Source organism: Ambystoma mexicanum, chromosome 2q (assembly GCF_040938575.1).
Source record: "Ambystoma mexicanum isolate Mex_15411 chromosome 2q, UKY_AmexF1_1, whole genome shotgun sequence".
NCBI lineage: Eukaryota > Metazoa > Chordata > Amphibia > Caudata > Ambystomatidae > Ambystoma > Ambystoma mexicanum.
In genome coordinates this window covers 1,035,539,520-1,035,562,916 of record NC_090924.1, presented here as the reverse complement: position 1 = coordinate 1,035,562,916, position 23,397 = coordinate 1,035,539,520, and the positions used below count along the sequence as shown (strand labels likewise).

At 48.3% G+C, this 23,397-nt stretch overlaps 1 protein-coding gene across 3 annotated transcripts in view; it reads right to left on the bottom strand.

The window, feature by feature from the left end:
* The window catches only part of ABCB1 (ATP binding cassette subfamily B member 1), a 777,038-nt gene that overhangs the window by 170,280 nt on the left and 583,361 nt on the right, over nt 1-23,397 (bottom strand). For all 3 annotated transcript variants that reach the window (XM_069648389.1, XM_069648388.1, XM_069648387.1), the window contains exons 19-20: nt 5,077-5,154; nt 2,439-2,522 (exon numbers count right to left, since the gene is read on the bottom strand). In XM_069648389.1, coding sequence (XP_069504490.1) covers nt 2,439-2,522; nt 5,077-5,154 — 162 coding nt within the window. The remainder of the gene's footprint in view (nt 1-2,438; nt 2,523-5,076; nt 5,155-23,397) is intronic.

Here is a 23,397-nt window from a genome sequence, read left to right as displayed (position 1 = left end):
GGGACTGAGCAGTTCAGCACTAATGCACAAATGCTCAAATCCGAAGGCCTGCTTTGAGAAACAAAGTAACACTTTAGCAGACATGCCCACAAAAGTCATTACACAAGTGAATTCAAGATCACATTCATTTAGCTTAGCAAGCAAGCTCATTAAGACCACCTGTCTCAAAGGAAGCAGAAAGAGATCAGCATGATTTAAAAGATTATCTATTATGACCTATTGTAATTGTTTATTTATTTATAATGCGCACCAGGCCTGTGGGCATCTGGGCGCAGTAAAGGTTACATAGTTTCACATGGCATGGACGTCAGATATGAATATATACATATATTCATGGCACACACTTAATCAACATTGTCCACCTTTAGTGGATGTGCAATTGTCTTGTCTGGAGGGTTGACGTGCTCCCTCGTTCGCACAGCACAAGGTGTGGCTTTGGCAAATGGACAGAACGTGAAACATATGTTGGGGACACCTCACAGAAAATCAGCATCTGGGAAGAGCCCAGAGGATGCACTCTTTTACCTAGAGACGCCCGCTGCTCATGTGTGACATAATACATATTTCTCGGTGTCTGTGCACCAGCACACACAATGGACATTGGCCACACATCGACAATAAGTTAAGTTAGTATAGGCTCCCAGCACCAAATTCACCACGACGGGCCCTCAATGGGAACATGCCAAAAAAGAGACAATGCATATCTCTGCTGTCCTGGGAAAGACAAGTTCACATGAGGGCTAGACATCTCTTTCCAGTGCATCCGTTTCACATGGACACAAGGGGGTGATCACCTTTGCCTCACACCGAAAAGCGCGGCCCATGTGTGACTCTCGATACGCTCCATCCCAAGACTGGGACTTGCACCGTTGCATACATGTATCCATGAAGGGGATCAGCACGAGAGCATCACAGTCGTGCACTTTCTGATTCCCTTTTTACATTTCCCGAAACTTTTTTAATGACAGCATCCCTTTAGTTGCATGAAAAAAGAGTTTGTGAATCGGACTATTATTTTATTAAGCATTGGCAAAGCCAATTGTTTTGGCTTTTGTATGGCCATGGGATCTGCTGGCATAAAATGTTAGTACTCTGGCACTCTGTTCTGGCAAATGCCTATCTAACAAGAGCCAAAACTTTGGGCTTTGCCAATGCTTGTTTTATCAGGAATTTGATGCAAGGACACGCATACTGCTTATACATCAAATGGCCATGGGCACACTTGAATAGGACCGTTTCATTACATCAGGAGCTGATTTATAGATACAATTAAGCCATTCATATTCAGAAGACTGCCCAGAACGAACAGAGCTAGACTCATAGAGATCCAGGGGGCTGTGTTTTGGGATGAGAGGGGTAGGGAGTGGGTGCAAATGGCAGTTGGTACTAGCATGGTCATGGCTGATCAATGTACAGCTAAGTAACCTAACAACACCTGCAGGCTGTGTGTCCCTCTTCAAATGTTGTCTCTATCTTATCTCTCTATCCTACCTTCACTACCCATGAAAATAGTTTTGGCTTAAAGGCAACGCTTTCAGCACCAAGCAAAAGCCAAAACTGAAAAGGATGCCTTTCACTAAACTGCTTTTATCAACAGTGACCAATATGTTTGAAGGACAGTTTTGTGCCTGTTTAGAAATGTCATGACAAGTTGTGTACGTGGGTAGTACAAAATATGTTCAACATGATATTTGGATCTAACGTGTCTATACTAAGCTGATTTAGAAACGACATTCTAATAATTTGGCATTTCTAGTGATTATGCATGAATTAGGCAGAAATAGATTTACGGCATCTAGCGCGATTGCCATTTATTGCAGCAGCGGCGTGAATGTGATGGTTTGGACAGACTAGGCCTGCATGATTCAGGAACCAGCCTGACCGTCCAGTTCGTGCATCCCCTCTTGCCAGCCTCTAAATGTACCCATAGTGCTATCTTCACCATCGGAGCCCATGAACATGCTGCGCTCCATGGCTGGATAACAGGTTGCTGGGCTCCGGCATTGAGCCATTGTGCACTTATCATGTGGAAGCGATGCCACAAGGAGGGAAAAGGCTCCATTCTGTTATGATCTGTAGGATAATGTTTCTGTTTGCTGCTGTCATTCGCATCACTGCGCAAGAGGAACTGCAAGACTTCTAAACAGATGCTACATTACAGTGTTAATTGTATAAAGATAACAGGTGAAAATGTCTGCTTTTAAGCTCTGGTGCCCACCTATTTGATGTCAAAGTACTTATTTTGTTTCCATTAGCTCCCCCCTCTCTTTATTAGAGTTTCCTCTGGGCGTGCTGGGAGGCATGGGGGAGGGGTGATGAACTAATGGAGACAGTGGCTGATGTGAAGCAGGGCATCTTCAAACTCTGGTCAGTCAACAAGGATACTACAGTATGTCAAATGAGTTCCCACAAATGGCTGGCGATGCAATTATACATACCCCCTGCACTTGCGATGCATCTGTAGCCAGCCTTGTAGTTAAAGCACCCGTGCTGTTTTTAGGATCATCAAAATAGCCAACATCCTACAATCAACAAAAGCAAAGTGTCATTAAAGTTGGTGCAAAAGGAACAACAAGTAGAAACAGAGGTGCCCGTGTATTCCTTTATCCAATGGCTTGTAGGCGTAGGAATGGGTGGGACAAGATATCACAAGGAGAAGTTTATAATGCAAAAGAATAGGTAAGTCACAACAACTCTCCTAGTTCCGTGATTTGGCAAAGGAAAGCGGGAGGTGACACAGGGTTGGCACTTTGGCTTCTTAGGCTTTTGGCTAGAAAGGTTCTCACTAGCACAGCAGCGCTCCTGCGCCACCAAGAACTAGCAAAGGCAAAATAAATGTACCCATCTTTGTTGAAGAAAAGCCAGGTGAATATCAAAAGGGCTGGCTTGGATTGTTTGATTTGGTGGCAATCCTGTTTGTGGGGGTTGGAGAGTAAGCCAAGACTGCAGATGTGACCGACTTGCAAGAATGCTCACTTTATATACGCACAGACTACTGACTGGATATTTCTAGTGTACTCCTTGCATCATAATTTCTTATGACCACAACCATTTGGAAACTATTACTCTACAAAAATAAACTCTGCACAGAAGTACACACTTAGGGCCTGGTCTAATAGGTCAATAAGCCTTGTGGTAACTGTGACATAAAAGGCAGGGGGGATTCATTATGAGAATGCTGGTGGAGGGTATTGTTATTGTCGAGGTAATCTTCTCTATGATGCTGATTCTTCCTCTCCTCTTGCTGGCGAGGTTGATTAATTAACCAATGTGTTGCCCTAAAAGAGTAGTTAATAGATGTTGACATTTGGACACAGATGAGCATTAATGAGAAGGCAACTCATTGGTTGCTCTCTGTCTGATCTGAGGGATGGTGCTGTTGGGTATCTAGTGTGTGTTGAGTCCATCCTGCAAGAGGCTATAAAGGATCCACTTGGGACTGTAATTGTCTTTCGAGCTAGAACAGCTGGTCGCGTGAGCTGTTTTGTTATGAATAATATTTTATTACGTTACAGTGAATTATACCTAGCTCATAACTTACAGAACCTAATATTTCCGGTTACAAGTCCATCATGTATCCTCTCCCCCTGCGTTACCACTTATCCCATGTGCTCCCAAGGCATACTTTTATTCACGTCCAAGTCTTGGCGCTGACACTCCTGTCACCTGGCTTGGCAAACCCATTGCTCTCTGTTGATATAGGGATTGTTTCTTTCAAACTAATTTGGTGAAAGCCTCCAAGGTACTACTACCTGCTTGAGCACCTCTGGAGTCCATCACACATCCACTCACTATCTAACTATATCTAGTACCATGCTTCGTTTGGTCTAGATGTTGCCATCACAATAAAACTCTGGTCTAATTCATCTAGTACCATGCCAGATCAGTTCTAGATGTTGCCATCACAATACAACTGGTCTAAACCAAGCTGTAGTCTCCTGAGTCCCACAATCATGCTTACCAATAATGTATCACATTTGAGAAACACACATCTCTACTTTGACAATCATATCCCCTCTCTAATTGTCTCTGATTTTGGTCTTTCTATTCTCTAGTTTCTATTTCCTATTGGCTCCCTCCCAAACCTCTCCTTCCTTTCCAAAAACGATGGTCTGACTACAACCTGGCAGGGTCACAATATGCCACCTTTCAGACAAGGCCAGGCATTGTAAGACCACTACAGTGTTGATGAGCGCAGTATAAATATTGGGTAACATAACATACAAGCTCAACCAGATGAGTACATTCCAGACATACCTCGTGGCGCAGCAAACGCCTCTCTCTGGCTATCTCCCCTTTCAGCGGTTCCATGTGTTAATATCCCCGCAAGAATATTGCCATACAAAAATATTGCCATATTTTGCAGCAATATTAAGGCATGGAAACTGCGGGGGACACCCCTGCAACCCCTGCATTATTTTTAAAGGAGCGGGGGACACCCCCAGTAACGCACGCTCCCCCAAAAAAAAAATATAGCCCCCAAAAAATATCACGTGTGGCCGTTCCAGATGACCATATATACAGCAATATTTTTGGTGGGGATAATATGTAGTGATACCCTTTCAGCTTTGTGCATCATAGAATAGAGTCGAGTCCCACGATAACTTTGCTCCAATTGTACACATAGATCCTCCACCTTTTCCTTCTCGTGCCTTCCTGGGAATCCTATCTATCCTCTGCCTTCTACCCAACTATCAACCCGAATTTGCTCCTCCCTACTACTACCGAACCTTCTATCATACTTCTCCTTAGCTTCTCTGACGGCAAAGCACTTCGATGCCATAACCTATGGCATTAGGTGCTATAAAAATGCAGGCTAACATATTAACAAAGGGGCTATGGGGTATCAAAAACATTGATGATCATTGTTTGACTGGCAGCAAATCAACAAATTACTTTGCAAACGGGTGAGTTTATAAAAACTTTAAGGATGCCAACGGGTATTTGAAGAAATATCTGAGGGGAGAATAAGGGGGAATTGCAAATAAGGGCATGAACTGAAAATAAGAGCAAATGGTTGGTTACTAGTTTGATAATATAACCACCTCCCCCAAAAACAAATATTGTGAATGTTACCTGTCTTAATATTGCCTTAAAAGCCATCAAGCGAAGTCTCATTGTGAGAATCTCTCCAGCTTTGCCAAATGTGAAGCCCTATTTGAAAGAAAACATCAATATGAAACATGCAGTCAGAGCTTGCCACAATTCCTTCCACTGCCTGGGTTACTCTGGCAGGCATTGCTATTATTCTGAGTAATATGACTGCTCCCCTTATGCATGTCTTTGCAAGATTAGTCGCTAAACATTTGCAGGACTGTGTGTATCTCAAACCATCTTTAGAAGCACGGTTAAACTCATGCCATAATGAGGCCACACAGGAACAATCAATTAGGAAATGGAGCTGCAAATGGGAAATAAGAATCACGCCCTTCCTTTGACCCTGCATAATTATAGCCAACCCTTTCATTTAATGTCCCCTAATACGCAGGTTCTCTTTACAGTAGTGTTCATGCACATTTGCAGGGTTGGGGTATGCGCTTTTTCATGCGGTACAATACACTGCATTTTGGCAAGATACCCATTATATATGTAATTATTTTCCCCTTATCTTGGAAATGCCTAAAAGAAAACTCCACTCTTTCTATGGCGTGGCACTATAATGAAAATTACACTGAACATACATGGAGGTTTTAGCCCTACCCAATGTCACTTTCTCTACTCTTCTTTAGTTTACACAGTTATTAATATGGTTATCTAGAAATCTAATGGGCTTTACATCAAGGGCACTTGGCCGTTTTACCAGCTATTTTACTATTTTGAGTTGGGTAAAATGTACATTATAGAGGAACACGTGTTTTTGTACTTAGCTGGCTTGATGGTCTTATTGCTTACTTTTATGCAGTGTGACCATTGTTGTGTTGATATCTTTAAACCATACCGTTTTCCCTTAACTTCTTCTCCGTCAGTATCCAACAATTGTGTGTAGAGTGTTGCACTTGTACTTCGCTCTACACAAATTTTTATATTCATACTCAAAATCCAAGTTCAACCAATCTAATTTCTGGATATGTTTCTGAAGATGTTTAGGATGAGTACATTTAAGTTAGCTTAACTTTCCTATGCATCTATGTTAGGCAGAATCACATGCAGTACCCTTTGGGAACACTACATGCAATTAAGACTACAACTGTCAGTACAATTTCACCTTTAGTACAAGCCCGTACTACACAGTTATGTGGTAGCAGTGGCTGAGCAGCCAGACTTATCTCAAGAGTTTAATGAGCAGTAGAACACGTTACACAAAGGACCAACAAATACAGTGATTCAAATATACACTTATTCAAGGTTTCTTGGTAAAAGAATATACATTTACACAGTCAGTTTGAAAACATTACACTAGCAAGGGTAGCTCAATATCATATACTTAATACACCACAAATACACAACCAATAAGTAACTGAACAAATTCAGCTCCCCTGAAGCGGGAGCAACATGGCACTTCAGATACTTTTAAAAGGGGTAAAAAGACAAGGTTATAAGAATAGATAGCACACATACTTGCATAGGCAGGGCAAAGGGTTTCAGTAAACTACAACCAGCAATTCAATTCATAGGCCTGGGCCAAAGTCAATGGTTCAGAGGGCCTCATTACGACCCTGGCGCTAAGTGTTTAACAGCGCCGTAAAAGGCTGCGGCGCCGTTAAACACTTAGTGCCTTACTACGAGGTCCCTTTGCGGGACCCGACCTTAACGGCTGGTCTACACCAGCCGTTAAAGTAGGGACCCGCAAAGGGACCTTGCTGCTAAGTACGGTACCGCAATTTGCAGTACCGTACTTTGCGCCTTCCCCATTCTCATAGAGCCCTATGGGGGGAAAATTGGAATGGGGAAGGGCCATGGTTCAATGGGGAATTACCGCCCCACCAACCTTGGAATGGGGTGGTAATTCCCCATTGAACCATGGCAGACCTGTTACAACACCTGCACCATCCATGGTGCTAATAGCGCCATGGTTTAGCGCTGGTGTTGTAATGAGGGCCAGAGTCTTTGTATAGGATAGCACAGTTCTGGAAGTAAACGGTTAAGTGTTTGCCACAGAGATTAGAAGAATTTGGCTAGGTGAAAAGTTAGACAAATGTTTAGGAAAGACAAGCCTTCGAAGTTGAGAAAGTCTCCACAAACTTTCGCAATGGCCGAAAAGATTTCCGGACCGCGTTTGCACAGTACCTTGTAAGTGAAGAAGAGCTGTAGCTGATGCAGTTGTTCCTGGCAGTTCGAGCAGATCTCGCTGTTCCTGAGCTTCATTGGTGGGGACAAGAAGGAGGACATTGGGAGGTTCCTGCACTGCCCAAGAACGAAGTCACAAGCTTAGCAAAATATCGGTTGAAGGTATGAGTGCCTTAAAGTCCACAAACTGGTATCCTTCCCTCTGGCTATCCGGTTTTCCACAGCACTCTGCAGAAAATTCGACTAGGAGGGGATGGTGTCCAGGCAGCTTACGAGTTGGTTGTTCCCACCAAACACAAGGGAAGAAGTTAACATTGAAGGGCTTCTCTGTCAATGGAGTTTCAGGCAATTCGGAACTGCAGTAGGGCTTCACCGGTCGTCCAGGAGTTTCAGCAGTCCGCTTCCTTCAACTCGTCTTTGGTTCTTTCGTTCCAGTGGTCGACTCTACTTTCCAAGTCCCAGAGACCTGCTTTCAAACAGTTTTCCCCCATTCATTCCCTCCTGGCTGTCACTCACACAGCAGGGTGGCTGTCCTTGTCGGACAGCAAGCTGGCTAACCATGCCAGAGTGCATTCAGGTCTCCTAGGAGACTAAGCACAGGGAGTTTCGGGCACCTCCCTCACATCCTGTCCACCACAGGCACCCTGGCGCTGGAGGGGGGCTTTAGCACTGAAGCCTGCCAAAGGCCAACGATCAAAGGGACCAAACGTGGTTTGGCGTGAGGAGACAAACACAAGAAGGACCTTTCCTAGAAGAAATGGTGAAAAAAGTCAACCAGAGTCTGTTTTTACAGATAGGTCCTGGGCGCCATATTGCAGAACATGGCTGACCCGATTTTTAGCTACCATTGTTCGTGGTCGGGAAAAATCATGGTAGTTTGATCTAAACCACTGCCACCAGCCATTTAAAGTAGGAAAGGGCAACATTTGACTGTTACATGAGTGTTTTGGCTCAGGGGAAGCTAGACTACCCCTCCAGCACTCTATAGGAAGATAGTGTGTGCTAGGTCTGTAAATTTAAAGAGACTTGTAAAGTCAATTTAACTTTACATGCTTTGGGAGACAGTAGTCAGTCCCAGAGAAGGTATTTAAACCTTGGGAAGTCTGAAAGACATCCCTGTGCCACTGCACTGAAGGTGCTGTGTGACACACAGAAAAGGATGAATCGTATGGAGTTGTTTGTTTTAAAACTCCATAACCAAAGAACACAAAAGTAAAACACATTGAAAATGAAAAGTTCGAAGTCCCAAAATATAGCAAAAGGGCTGGAGGGCTCTAAGGTAGAGGGAATTTAGCACTTGTGTGAGAATTCTCCTTCACAATCTATCATTCAGAATATCCAAGGGGAGTAACGCATGATGCACATACATTTGACCTAGCCTTGCCGTATCGTTGCTAGTTGTATGGTTCATAAAAGGGTCTTCAAATACTGGCAAAAGGGGGCTTGCAGACCTTACAGTGAAAACTCTGATAAGTTAAGTACATCTGTTCTTCTTTGAACATTTCTCGTGGTCTTAAGTTAAAATTCCTTGAAAAACCTAGTATTGTAAAATGTGTAGATACATCCTTCCCTGTTGCTATGGTGAAGTCACATCCATCTGGATTTCCTCTTCCACACGCCCATCTCCTTGGGCCAATAGTGGTTTTATCTACCTTAATTGTGCTGTCCAGTGGTAACGTTCGACATGTGATGGGGTTCAGCCGCCCTTAATGGTGGCCCATCTGAGCTTCTTCCGTGAGTCTTGCAGATCTTTAAGCTAAATGAGCCCATCATTCGCTGAGGTTTTGAGAAGAACCAGTTTGAGAAGCAGACTGTGATATTATTTCTGAGAACAAATACAATCTGAGTAATATGTTCATCTTTAGTACAATAACTGTACCTATAAAACCGTATGAGGTAAGTTGTTCCATTGTTTCAGGACCTTGGGCCTCATTACGACCCAGGCGGTAAGGGGTTAACGGCGCCGTAAAAGGTGGCGGCACCGTTAACCCCTTACCGCCTAATTACGAGGTCCCTTTGCGGGTCCCTACCTTAACGGCTGGTTTTTAGCAGCCGTTAAGGATTGGACCCGCAAAGGGACCTTGGAGGTATTTACGGTACCGCAATTTGCAGTACCGTAACTACCGCCTTCCCCATTTCCATTGAGCCCTATGGGGGCAAAAATGGGAATGAGGAAGGGCCAATGGTGAATGGGGAATTACCGCCCCGCCAACCTTGGAATGGTCGGCGCCATTCACCATGGCGGAATCGGTAAAATACCGGCAGCAACCATGGCGCTACTAGCGCCTTGGTTACCGCCCGGGTCGTAATGACCCCCCTTGTCTCTTTCTGTTAAGATGTTGAGACTTGTACCCCTAAACATCTTAACTGAGAAGTCGCATTCTTCAGCTGTGGGGCACGGAACGGATGATCTTTGGAGGCAAAGACACTCTTTGCAGCCACACTCTCACCATTGCCTTTGAGGAGATAGCCAAAGGTGCTCTCATATACAGCAGAATATTTTGTAGTCCATTGGAGCATAGACAAGTAGTGAGAATAAGGGGGAAGGATACCGAAGCATGAGAAATGAGAATTCAATGACAATATGAACATTTTAATAACTTTCCTTATATAGATAAACACAACTGCAATGTCAATGTATAGTTTTAAATGAAAAGTAGTAAAGCCAACTGTGGCCAAAATAATCCTTAATTGTGAGGGTCTTGATTTATGTAAGGATACTGTAGTAGACTGTCTTGCTGTTTACTTTCTGTTGAATTATTTTTAAATAAATTGGTATACCTCGTACCCCGTCTGCTTCTAATCTACTCTCCTTTTTCCTTTATTTTCCGCCCATCTTCATTTTTCATCCTTTTTTGTTTTACACCTTTTACTGACATTTCTGTGAACCCTGTCTATCCTATGATTGTAATGGAATTCATGAGAAAACAGCTGTCAGGGCCGTTTCATCTTTGAATGGCCCTGTTATATACTGTGGTAACAGTAACTCTGTGCCCTCCCACTCAGAATCCTAGTAAAACAGGTTTGTTTCTGTGGTGTTGCCCCCGGCAACCTAGACATTCACTCTTCGACCCCTCTTACTCCCGTCATATTAAAAAAATATTCTGACAATTTAGGACTGCTTGCCCACTATGAATAAGCCCCACCCACAGCTTTACCTATTCTGACACAGCACACAGTCTCTCTGTATCATTCATATGACCCATAACACTTCCTGATTCCATGACAATCTGGTGAAGCACCCTGAATGGAAAGTGTACAGTTCTGCTTGTATGCGACCCTGACCTGCTCTTCTGACCCACTTCTGTCTGGCTCTGCCACTGCTGCATCATTTCTAGTCTGGTCTCACCACATTCTGAGCCTGACCCCGCCCACCCATCTTAGTTCCGGTCTAGTCCATCCATTCTCAGCCCAATGTTGTGGCACGCTACCAGTTCACTGGAGCAGGCCTCAGCTGATGTCGGGACAAGGACGGTGCAGCTGCGTCCATGCAGCAGGGATACAAAAGGGCTCATCCTGTGTGCTCTGGATCACCAGAGCGGACCAGATGGACTCGGGGCACCCAGCCAACTTCAGCCCCAGCTCTGGCAGCTCTGGGGGCACCCAGGCCGGTGTTGAACCAATAGCCGTGGTCACACGGCCGAGACAATTAGGTGGGTCGGTGTTGCCCAGCAGGGCCACCATCCACATGCAGGGCCACGCCAGTGGGCCTGTTGCATGCAGCGTGGCACCAGCATGGTGCATGGTGCTACCAATAACACGCAGGAGTCAGTTCTTTGTTCGACTGACGAGCCGTAAGCGGCTCGTCCCTTTTATCAACTTGGTCACATGACCATTATAGAAAACCTGGGAACTACCCTGCTCACAGCAGGGGTGAAATGCAACACTCCTCCTTTTTCATAACAACCAAACAAACATAACATCACACCACAATACACACAATTAGGGGCCAAGGTTACCCATGGGGGTAATAGTCAGGGTTGGTGAGTTACTGGTGACACGTTAGACACCCCACATGCAAGCACACCCTTTATTAACCTGGGTGAGTGGTCCGTAAACTACTGACAACACCATTGCTCGCACCTGGCACCCCTCCCTCTAAAACCCACAAGCGCAGGAGCACAGCTTCGCCCAGTATTTGGCTGGGACATTTTAAGCATGTCCAGGGTCTGCGGGCTCCCAGCCTTGATATGTATGACTACTGGATCCACTCCGAGCACATGCAGGTCCGCAGGATATTAGTCCAACTTCCATTGTGATCACTTCAGGACAGTTGAGAGCTCAAGGGCTGGCAAAGCCGCACCTGGGAGTGCTAGGGGCCACCTCGGCTTAGTCTCTGGACGGTAGCTGGAAGACAGTGGCAGCACTAAGACAGTGGCAGCACTCTGGCCAGATGCTGATGTTGGCTGACGGGCGACTCACGTCCCTTCTCTCTCAGGGACTGATGCAGGACGCACAAACACTTGCAAGAGTTGCAACCCTCCTCCACTCCCTTTTCTTTCCTCTTGGGGGTCACCGCCACCTGGCTCTGGGGTGGCGACCTCACGTTTGGTACGCTTGTATGGGGCCTGCCTGTGTATGGTGAGCAAGGCAGCCCTGCACTTTCTTCACTGTGCATGTGCATGATGTTGCTCCTGGCTGCAGTCTGCACTAGCTGCTGAGGGGCACCTGATGTGGCCCAGCTAGTTGGTCTTCACTGAGGGCGCACAAGCGCTCCTTGGGGAGCGGCAACTCTGTTGCTGGGCGAGAAGTGCAGACCTCTCTGCGTGGGTTAGCGTGGAGTCCTCCTTCGTGCTGCTCTCTCCTGATGGGCTTGCAGGGGCTACCACTTGCAGCACCTCACGTTTTGCCCTCTGCTCCGTGCCCACCAGCAGCTGGATGTGGCTCTTCAGTGCTGCTCCCTCGTTTCTTCTCTCCCTACCTCTCTCTCCAGGGTGATTGGCGGTCCTCAGTGCCTGTCCTTTTATTCCTTCCACTCTCCAGAGTAATGTATTGCCCTTAGGGCCTGTCCTGAGGCCCCTGCCGTGCTCCGCAGCTGATCGGTGTACAACCAAAATATGAGCTCTCACCTCTGAGGGCCGGGTGCGCACTCCACAGCCAGCGTGTTACTTCAATGGCACAGGCAGCGCACACGGCCCCTTTTACGAAAAGCACCTGGCACTGCCAGCCAGCCCTCAGCGGTTCTTTGTTCAGCCGCTGGCCCAGTTGCTCCCAGGTCATACGCCCTCTCCTCGCAGCTGCCACAGGCGTCCTTTGTATCTTCTCTTGCGGCCGCCATAGGCTTCCTCCTTTCACGCTGCTGCCACAGGGTGCAACATTCCTTTGAGGTATTTTAACGCTGCCGATGCTGCCCGCGACTTGGGAAGGGCAGTTACATTGTTACATTGTTCTCGGGCACCAGGCTTCCCATGATGTTGAGAGGGGTTGTTTTGCGATGATATGCAGTCCCATTTCCACTGGACTGCAGCGCTTCACCATAATCACTGCTGCCAGCCTGGGGCTCGCTTTAGGCCACACCCCCTTCTATTCGCGGCCACCGCAGGCCTTCTCCTCAAACGAGGCTGACGCCAACTGCTCCACATGGGACACTGGGCCATCAGCCGCACCAGACGCCAATGCCAACCATCGGGACAACACAAACGGGCTTGCAGCAGCCCGTACACACATGCATGCAGGCCCAGACTGTCCTTGTCGCCATTGTTGTGGCCCGCTCCCAGTTCCCCGGAGCGGGCCTCAGCTGATGTCAGGATCACCCGACAAGGACCTTGGAGCTGCGTCCACACAGCAGAGATACAGCAGAACTCATCCTGCATGCTCCGGATCACTGGAGCAGACTGTTGTATAATAGTTGTAAGGATGACAGGAGGCGTCTTAGTTGTTGTGATGTCCTTTATTCAGCATACAACATCAGTTGTCACATATAGATGTATATGTGGGGAAATCCAACTGGGCAGCGTGCCTCTTAACTAATGTGTTGCAGCTGGGAGGCTGTCTTGTCTCTTGTTAGGCTGAGTGCCTAATTCTCGGAGGAGCTGGGAGGACACGTCCTCACGCGTCCTCTGCTGCTCCCGTAATGCGCGCCGAGCGCGCGGGGGTGGCCCTAGTGGCCGCGGCCGAGATCTCGCGAGAGTTGCGGCTCTCGCGATATCTCTACACACCTCCCCCTGATAATGCAAAGGCAGTTCATTGCAATACATAGTCATTGTATCTCACCGGTCTTCTGTGTTCTCTTCTTGGCCGGTCACTTTTATCGCTGTGGGCATCCTGATGTTCCAGTTCTCGTTCTGCTGTGGGTGCATCCGGTTCCAACTCTGTTTCTTCCCTTTCTCTGTCATCATTCTCTGGCTCACGTTCTTCTTCTCGCTCGTAGTCTATTCCTCCTTCCGCTTCTGATCTCTACGGGGTCCTTGCTCTCTCTTGTCTCTTCTGGTATAGGGCTACTCTTTCCAGGGTCCAAGTGCATCCGTCTTCGGTGCGGACGTGGTTGGTTCCTCTGTGAATCACTTTTATGGGTCTGCTGAACCGAGAGCCCGTGATTTGATCCTTTGTCGGTAGTCGTATTTTGATCCAATCTCCCTCTCTAACGTCTGACGCTTGTTTAGTCCTTCTTCTTCTGTCACTCCATGTTTTCATGCGTGCTTTTCTGTTTTCAATTCTCCACACCACCTCTGACATGTCTACTTCTTCATCTTCTCTTACTTTGGTCAACCATGGAGGTATAAGCGTTGAAGCTGCTCTCCTCCCTCTCAACATTCGAAACGGGGATATTTGAGTGATCCCGTTGGGAGTAAGCCTATGGGCCGCTATGGCCTCTTTAGTTGTTTTGAGCGGGTCCATTCCGGAAGCGGTTGCTAGCTGGATAGCACCTTTTATAAATCTGTTGGCTCTCTCTACCAGCACATTGGCTTGGGGATGATACAAAGCTGCTTTCTTCTGGTGTATGTGGTGCTTTCTCAGGAATTGTTCCATATCCCTTGAAATTAGTTGTACTCCATTGTCCGTTACTACTTCATTGGGGAGTCCTTCCCTTTGAAAAATTTCGGTGAGGACTTCGATTACTGTCACGGTGGTGATGTTTGGAACAAACTCAGCCTCAACCCACTTTGATAAGTAGTCTACTAGCACTATGCCATAGCGATGTTCGGGCGCCATTGCCTCCACCCAGGGTCCTATACCTACTTTTGACCGCACCGCTTCTGGTACTTCTGTGGGAATCAGAGGCGCCTGTCTGACCTTTAAGCGCTTGTCACTGTTGAGGCATTCATGACATCTCTCTATCATGGTGCAAATCTCTTGATCCATGGACGGCCACCAGTAGGCTTCTCTCACTCTGCGACGGGTCATAGTGTTCCCTAGGTGGCCCGCATGGGCTCTGCAGAGAATGGTCTTCCTCATACCTACGGGTGGGATTATCTGGTCCGTTTTCAAAATTATTCCATCGGTTTCTGATATCTCATCTGCCACCTTCCAATAGGGCCTCATGCCTTCTGGCATCGCTTTTTCATTTGGCCACCCTTCCTTGATCCACTCTCGTATTCTCGCCATGGTTGGGTCCTTTCTGTCTTCTTCCAACCAGTGCTTCTCACTGAGTTCCAAGTAGTCTGGTGCTTTGAGATCTGTGATGGATGCCACGATGCATTCCTCTTGTAGAAACGTGGTGGCATTGTCTTTACCCTCTGGCAATCTTGACATGCAGTCTGCCTGCGAATTCTTCCATCCTGAGATGTGCTGTACCTCAAACGTGTACTCCTGCAGTTTGGCTGCTATGCGTGCCAATCTGGGTGTTGACACTTTAGTGCCTCCTGGGCTGAGCATGTGGATGAGGGGTTTATGGTCGGTTACCAACCTAAATTTTGTGCCCCACACATATGTTCTGAAATGTTCTACTGCCCATGCACACGCTAACATTTCCTTTTCTATGGTGGAGTAGTTCTGTTCGGCCGAGGATAAAGCTTTCGAGGCAAAGGCTACCACATGTTCCGTGTCACCTTTCTTCTGCGTTAGGACAGCTCCTAATCCGTACGCACTGGCGTCTGTGGTGATGACTGTACCCCATTCGGGGTTAAATGGTTGTAGACACGGCACTTCCATTATGTGGCGTTTTATGCTTTCTACTGCTTTCTTTTGGGGTTCTTGCCACGAGTACTCTGACCCTTTTTTGAGGAGTTTGCGAGGGGTGCTGAGGTTTCCGAGAACTTGGGGATAAATTTTGCATAGTACTCCGCCAGTCCAAGGAATGACCTTACTTCATCTTTGCTGGTGGGTTCCGGTGCTTTAATTATGGCTTGCATTAAATTTTGTTTGGGACTTATCCCTTGCTCGGATATTTTGTACCCTAAGTACTCAACTTCTTTCGCTTTGAATACGCATTTCTCGTAGCGTAACCTCACCCCCGCTTCTTGCAGCTTAGTTAGGACTGTTCTCAATGTGGCATCGTGTGTCTGTTCATCCCTTGCATAGACAAGGATGTCATCCTGAAAATAGGCCACATTTTTGATTTTCCGTAGTAGGACATCCATCATTCGTTGAAAAGCCGATGCAGCAGAAGATAAGCCGAATGGCATCTTGGTGAACTGATAGGTGCCAAACGGAGTGACGAATGCTGTGAGGGGTTTGGATTCCTTGTGCAATTGTATTTGATGGTACGCGTTTCTCATATCCAGTTTTGAGAATATTTTGGCTTCTTTCATCATAAGAATCAGTTCATTTATGCTCGGTAGCGGGTAACTGTCCGTAATGACCTCCAAGTTTAAACTGCAAAGGTCAATGCAAACCCTTAGCTCTTGTGAGTTGGGTTTCTTTATGAGCACGACTGGGCTCAGCCATTCCGAAGCTTCAATTTCTTCAATGACGCCATCCATCCTCATTTTGTCCAATTGACTCCTGAGTGTGTCTCCCGCGGTTGCTGGTACTGGTCTCACGCGATGTTTGACTGGGACCGCATTCCTTTTGAGCATTATTTTGTGGACGAAGCCTTTGATATGTCCCGGCTCCTCCGAGAAGAGTTTAGGATAATCACATTTGACTATTGGCACACTCCTCCCGCAGATAGAGAGTACCTGATCTTCTGTGCTGGGGTCCAGTTTGATTTTCAATTTATCTTGATCGTCCCATCCTAATACTGCCGGGCCTTCTTGGCTGAAATATACTCTGGTGGTGGTTTCTCTTCCTTTAAACTCCACCTTCCCATTGATATAGCCCAGTAGGTCAAGTGAGGCCCCTCCAAAAACCGTGGGTTTGTGCCGTGTGGTGAGCACTTGAACCTTTTCTGTCCCCAGCATTTCTTTATATGTGCCTAGGGGTATTATGGTGAGGTCAGAACCTGAGTCCACCATGACTTTTGTTTCCACTCCGTCGATTTTGATTATGCAATGGGGTTTTTCTCTTCTGGCCCGTGTACTGTTCACCATGATGACTGTGGGTCTCCCTTCATCTTCCGAGGACGAATCTCTCTCCATGTTGCGATCCATGTTGACGTTTGCGACTTTCCTGTTTCTCCACCGAAACACAATCGAGAAATGGCCAATACGTTTGCAGATAGAGCACTCTTTATACCTGGCTGGGCACTCCCTGTCAAACGCCAAATGTTTCGTGCTCGTACACCTGTGGCATTTCAGTGGTTCTTTCTTGCTCCATTTTTCTTCTTTCGTGTTCGATACCTGTCTCTCTTTCTTAGGGTGAAACGCCACTGCTTGTATTTCAGTGGAACTATGGCTTCCCGTGAGTTCTTTTCATCTCCCAGCTGTTTCTTCGACTGCTCTGGCAATCTCAATCGCTTTCTCTAGCAGCAGTTCCTTCTCCATAATGAATTTATCTTGCACTTTCCTGCTGTTGGTGTGAACCACCAGCATGTCGCAGATGAGGCTCTCTGCATTGTTACCAAAGCTGCACAGCACTGCCAATTCCCGCAGCTTGGTAACGTAGTCGTCAACGGGCTCCGAGGCTTCTTGTTTGCGGCTATAGAAACGTATTCTGTGCAGACCCGTGTTCTCTTTACTGGCAAACCTTTTTACAATTCTTCTTACAGCTTCCTTGAAGACGTCATCGTTGTCACCAACCACCGGGCTCGGGGTGAGACTTTCAAACACCCTCTGCCCTTCTACACCTAGGGCGTTAAGAAACATTGCCCTGCGCCGTGCCGCAGAGAATCCTGCACCGCCCACAGCCTCTACGTACGTCGTAAATAAGGGTTGCCATTGCGGCCACGGGATGGCAGGTCTACCTGGAGTTTGTAGGAAGGGCGGTGGTGGTGTCACGCCTTGCATGGTTCACGTGGGTTGTCGCGGTGATCCTCGTCGCCAATTTATGTTGTATAATAGTTGTAAGGATGACAGGAGGCGTCTTAGTTGTTGTGATGTCCTTTATTCAGCAAACAACATCAGTTGTCACATATAGATGTATATGTGGGGAAATCCAACTGGGCAGCGTGCCTCTTAACTAATGTGTTGCAGCTGGGAGGCTGTCTTGTCTCTTGTTAGGCTGAGGGCCTAATTCTCGGAGGAGCTGGGAGGACATGTCCTCACGCGTCCTCTGCTGCTCCCGTAATGCGCGCCGAGCGCGCGGGGGCGGCCCTAGTGGCCGCGGCCGAGATCTCGCGAGAGTTGCGGCTCTCGCGATATCTCTACACAGACCACATGGACTGGGGGCCCCCAGCCAACCGCAGCCCCGGGGGCCGCCAGGCCGGAGTTGCACCAATAGCTGTGGTCACACGGCCAAGACAATCAGATTGGACGGTGCTGCCCAGCAGTGGACCTGCTGCATGCGGCGTGGCACCAGCATGGTGCTACCAATAACAAGCCAGAGTCAGTTCTTTGTTTGACTGATGAGCCGGAAGCGACTTTCCATTTTTATTAACTTGGTCACATTATACAAAACCTGGGAGCTACCATGCTCCTAAGAGGGGTGACTTGCAACACCCACTGGCACTCTGCAGATTTCACTTTGATTCAATAAACCCACAAAGCATCACACATGGCATCCGCTTGAATAACAAGGAGCTCTGCACATGATGCTTCAGCTTTGCACCCTGAGCATGGCCCCGCTTCCTGCTCACCAATCAGTCCCATTGATAGGCGCAATACTGTCACCAAGGCCATCCCACCCGCCTTTCACCCTACATATATCCATGTGCCCAGTCTTTTGTTACAGGCCCGAAATGTTGCTTAGCTCCTCTTCTGTTAACCTTTGTAAGTTTAAAACATTCTCCTTTGCGTCCTCACATTTTACATTTTGATATGCCAGGACACCTGTTATTTTGTATTGTTCAAGTTAGAATTGTGTGCCTTGATAGAGCCTGGCTACTTTGTATTACCTCTGGATATCCGGGCGCTGCCTCGCGGGCTGGATGGGCTCCATCCTCAGGCTGATCGCATTAGCCTTGGAGATGCAGTCGGCTGCCTCTGTCTCATTTCTCAGCCACCACCATCACTTCCACAGCCTGCCCTCCCTCCACTTCCAGTTAAAAGTGAAGAAAAACTTAAACAAATCATATGCTCCAAATAGGTTGTGCACTAAAACTGTCTCTGGGAATATTCCTTGATCTGCTAATCACCACTACTTTCATGGCATATGGTTCATGAAATGGTGTGTGCACCTAAACATATGATGGCAATTTCTAACAGATAACAATACAATGTCGATACAACAGCCAAAAGTGTTGGCTCTGTCAATCTTTGTTTCAGTGGTGTATGCTTATATGGGACAGATGTATGCATGCACCGCAAGAACAAAAGCACAGACATAGGGCCCGATTCATGGAATCTGGTGCAGAAATGGAGCAAGGGCTGCGCTGCGAGAAGGACCCTGGGTGAGCCGTGGCGCAGAAAAAATATTGCGCCATGCGTATTCATGGATTTCAAGAAGCATTACTAGCCGTCACGCAAGTAACAACAGGCTTCGCGAGGAACAGCCAGAGCACGCCCCCACGCACACCAAAAAGCAAGCAAACAGCATGATGCAAGCCTCCGCGCCACCCCTGGCCTAGCATCCAGTACCCTCGCAATCCCTGTCTGTACCCCAGTGAAATTGCGCACCTCACCTCGCAATCTCAGGCCGCACCCCAGAGAAAACACGTGCCCTCCCTTGCAAGCCCAGGCTACACCCCAGCAAAATTGCGTGCCTCACCTCCCAGTCCCAGGCCGTACCCCAGAAAAAACATGTGCCCTCCGTCGCAAGCCAAGGCCGCACCCCAGCAAAATCGCGAGCCTCACCTGCAATGCCAGGCCGCACCCCAGAGAAAACGTGTGCCCTCCCTCGCAAGCCCAGGCCGCACTCCAGGAAAATTGCACATCTCACCTCGCAATCCTAGGCCACACCACAGAGAAAACGTGTGCCCTCCCTCGCAAGCCCAGGCTGCACCCCAGTGATAAGGCGGGCCCCTCTCATAAGTGTAGGCTACACCCCTTACAAAAAAATGAGTCCCCCCTACACCCTCGGCCCCCATCCTGTCCACATACCCCCCTACTGCACATCAACCACTGTAGTCCACACACCTCCCCGGGTACCCCTCACCTGTGACACCCCCCACAGGCAGCCCCCTCCAGACTGGACACTCCCCACAGGCAGCCCCCTCCAGACTTCCTAACCTCCAAAGGCCTTCCCCTCCAGACTGGACACCACCGCTCAAACCCCCTCACCTGTGACTCCCTCCACAGTCAGCCCCCTCCAGACTGGATACCACCCCAACCCCCCTTCACCTGCGACACCCCCCAGGCAGCCCCCTCCAGACTGGACACCCCCCAGAAGCAGCCCTCTCCAGACTGGACACCCCTCACAGGCAGCCCCCACCAGACTGGACACCAACCCCCAGCCACCCTCACCTGTGACACCACCCACAGGCAGCCCCCTCCAGACTGGACACCACCCCCTAGCCCTCTCACCTCTGACAACCCGCCCAGCCAGCACCCTGACAGTCTGATACAATACCAGTGCAATGCATGTCTGCTGCTCCCCTGAACTTCCATGGTCTGACAGCACCATGAATTGCAACACCAACATGTAGCCCACACATCCGACCAACTGCAATCACCAGAGGTCCATCTATGAGTGGAGCATCTGCTCACACACCCTTGAAGGCCTTAATCACCCCCAGCATACACATGTGACAAGTGAATGCAAAAACATGTGCATGTTGCACATGGCACATTGCCAAGGCATCAAAGCACAGGGAAAGAATGTGTGCCACGAGAGAACGTGCAGCTGAATCAGTTACCCAGCCCCAGGGGGTAATGCCATATCCCAGGCCACTAGTGGTCTGGCATCTGGAGCCCAGAGTGGTCCCAGTCACACAGGGTGACCATGCACCACTATGACATGTGCCTGCAACCGGGAAGCACACATCCACTTGCTCATCATGTGATGCATTGGCAGCTTGTCACGGATGAGATGAACGCCATAGGGATTGAGAAGCGCACTACTGCTCAGGTAGTGAAGCACTGGAATGACCTCACCCGTTGCAAAACTAGGTGCCAACCTCGCCTCTGCTCTTGCAACTGGAGGGGGGTCACCAGAGGAGGAGGAGGTGACACAGCATGAAGAGGCTATGAGCCAATTTATTCTAATGGAGCAGGTGCAAGGCGTGGGAGGCCTGGCAAATTACGAGGGCACTTCCAGTGAGTGAGCAAAATTGTGCATCCCGAGTACATGTAGTGAAGCAACACCAAGATGTATGACTGTGGTGCGCATCGGGCTGCATTTGACTGACTGCCCTGGGTGAATCATGTCGTGGTGCACTGACTCCTGTCCAGTGTACTCAAGAGTGTATACAACCCATGTGTTGTACATCAGTTGAAAATGGCCGTGTGACAGTACTCATCCCTGACTAGCATACCCACCCACCATCTGCAACCTGATACCACAACGTGCCCTCTTGTTAGTTGCATCCTTGATGTCAGTGACTCTACTCTGCTAGACATGTGTATGTGTCTGGAAAACGAATTACACTTCATGCACTGCAGGGTATAGATTCACTATTCACACATGTACATAGGTGCTTCCATGCTACATAGAACATCCAAGATGACAACCAACACGCATTCGGACGTGCCCCGAGTGCATATGTCTAGACTGTGCACATCCCTGCTGCCGCTATGGCAATGAATCCTGAGTCAAATCATTGTGATCCGTATTACCCTCCCACAGTCATCACTCACTCCATGGGTCCATGCCCCTGTCCTTCTTGTGGGTCACTGTACCTTGTGCCTATCTACAACTCCATTTACTTACTCTCTCCACTTCACAGACCTTGGCTAGGTGTCACTCTTACAGTCATACATGAACTGGGACTGTTTCCTTTTTTCCACACTTATGGCATTTTCCCCCAGGTCAACACTGGTGTGGCATGTGATAGATGCGGACTTGGATGTGAATGTGTGTGTCTGCCTGTTGACATGTCATGTAATTGCACGTCACAGAGCCACATGACCATGCCCATTTATTTGGTATTAGTCAATAGTTCGCTGTGCCATGTGCCAATGTGTGCTTACTAACGACCCTGTTTGTTGGCAATGTGTCCACTGGCAGCATGGCCCTGACCAGGGAATGCTGTTGTCAGTCTGCATATGCCATGTTCGGATAGCTTCTTGTACATAGTGTGTGGATGCTGTTTCTCTCATGGTGACGTGCCCTTCATTTTGTTGCATGACAGCAATGTGATACGCATGTTTACTGTAGACACATTGCACATGACCCCTCATGTCTTTTTCTGTCCATGTGCAGGTGAGGAGGCACCAGATGCAGAGGAGGAGGAGGAAGAGGTGGAAGGAGAGTCTGTGGTGGTTCAGACCACCAGTGGAGGATGTGGCATGGCAAGCCGTGAGAATCCACTGGTGCTACAGACCATCCTGAGCCTTGCTGCATACAATTCAGACTCTTTGGACTCCAGTAGCCCTGATGATGACCGGATGTGCAGTCCTTGATGCTGGCAGACATGAGTGCACCAATTGTTGGAGCAGTTGGGGCCTGTGAGTCTGCAGGGGGGCAGGTGCCTTCACAAGGCCAGTCAGTGTTGTCAGAGCCGTCTGTGGTGGTTACGGATGCAAGGCCATGCTCCCATGTATTGGTTTCTGGTCCTGGGGCAGATGTCCAAGGGAGGGTTGCAGTCCTGCAGCCAGAGACAGTGGCATCACAGCAAGGGCCATGCTCCCTTGGATTAGGCAGGCGTGGGCCCCGCACACGTGGGGGATGTGTGCAGCCTTGACAGACAGAGTGGGAGCAGCAGATGTTGCGTTCTGCACACTGACAGGGTGCTGCCTATGAGAGTTTGGCTGAGAGCATGGATAAGGAGACCAGTTCAATGATCCCACCAGCAACACAGGTGGAGCAACAGCTGCAGGTCATGCGGTCCACATGCCGCTCCCACAGGCTGCGCTTGGAGGCCAACATCAGGAGCCGAGGGGCAGATGTGAGGTCTCTGCAGGCATCCCGGCTTGCAGAGGATCGGGCACACAGAAAAGCCCTGAGGCAAGAGTTGTTGGCCCACAGAGCTGCAATATGTGAGGAAGAGGCAGCCACAAGGAGACTTTTACAACAGGCATTTCTATCATTGAGACAGACTATCTTGGAGGTGCGTTCCTTGAGCCCATGCAGGGTTTTTTTTTTTTTACATCCATCCATGTGGAAGTTGATCTGGCGGTGACTTTGCTGTCCAGGGGGAGACACCCTGCCCCCTTTGCCATACATGCTCCCCATGCCCTTCACCAGGCACTGTCCCTCCTGTACCTAAATTGGAGACACAGTTTCTGCATGTGCAATTTAACTTATATATGCATTGCATGCTACCATGCTGGTATGGTTATTTAAGTGCTACTCATGTCACTGTGTTACCTAATTCTTGGCCACACCTACTGTGGTGTAGTGCATGTCATTGGCCATCTCCAATCCAGGCAGTGTACTCCTTGATGTGGATTTCCTTGGTCTTCCCTCTCAATGTAACTCTCTCTCCCACTCTTTGTTGTGGTACACTGCACTCCTGGACAGATCACAATCTATGTCCTGTCACCCTCTTGCACCCTGTGGTGCTTCTTCAGTGGGCGCTCTCTGCATATTTTCTGTATCAAATCATGTGAAGTCATGGATGTGCATGTTGTTTCTGTTGTTACTATACATTTGATTGCATTTAGGGGAAGTGTCTCCCGATGGTGTGCATCGTATGCAAGGCAGGTGGGTACCTTG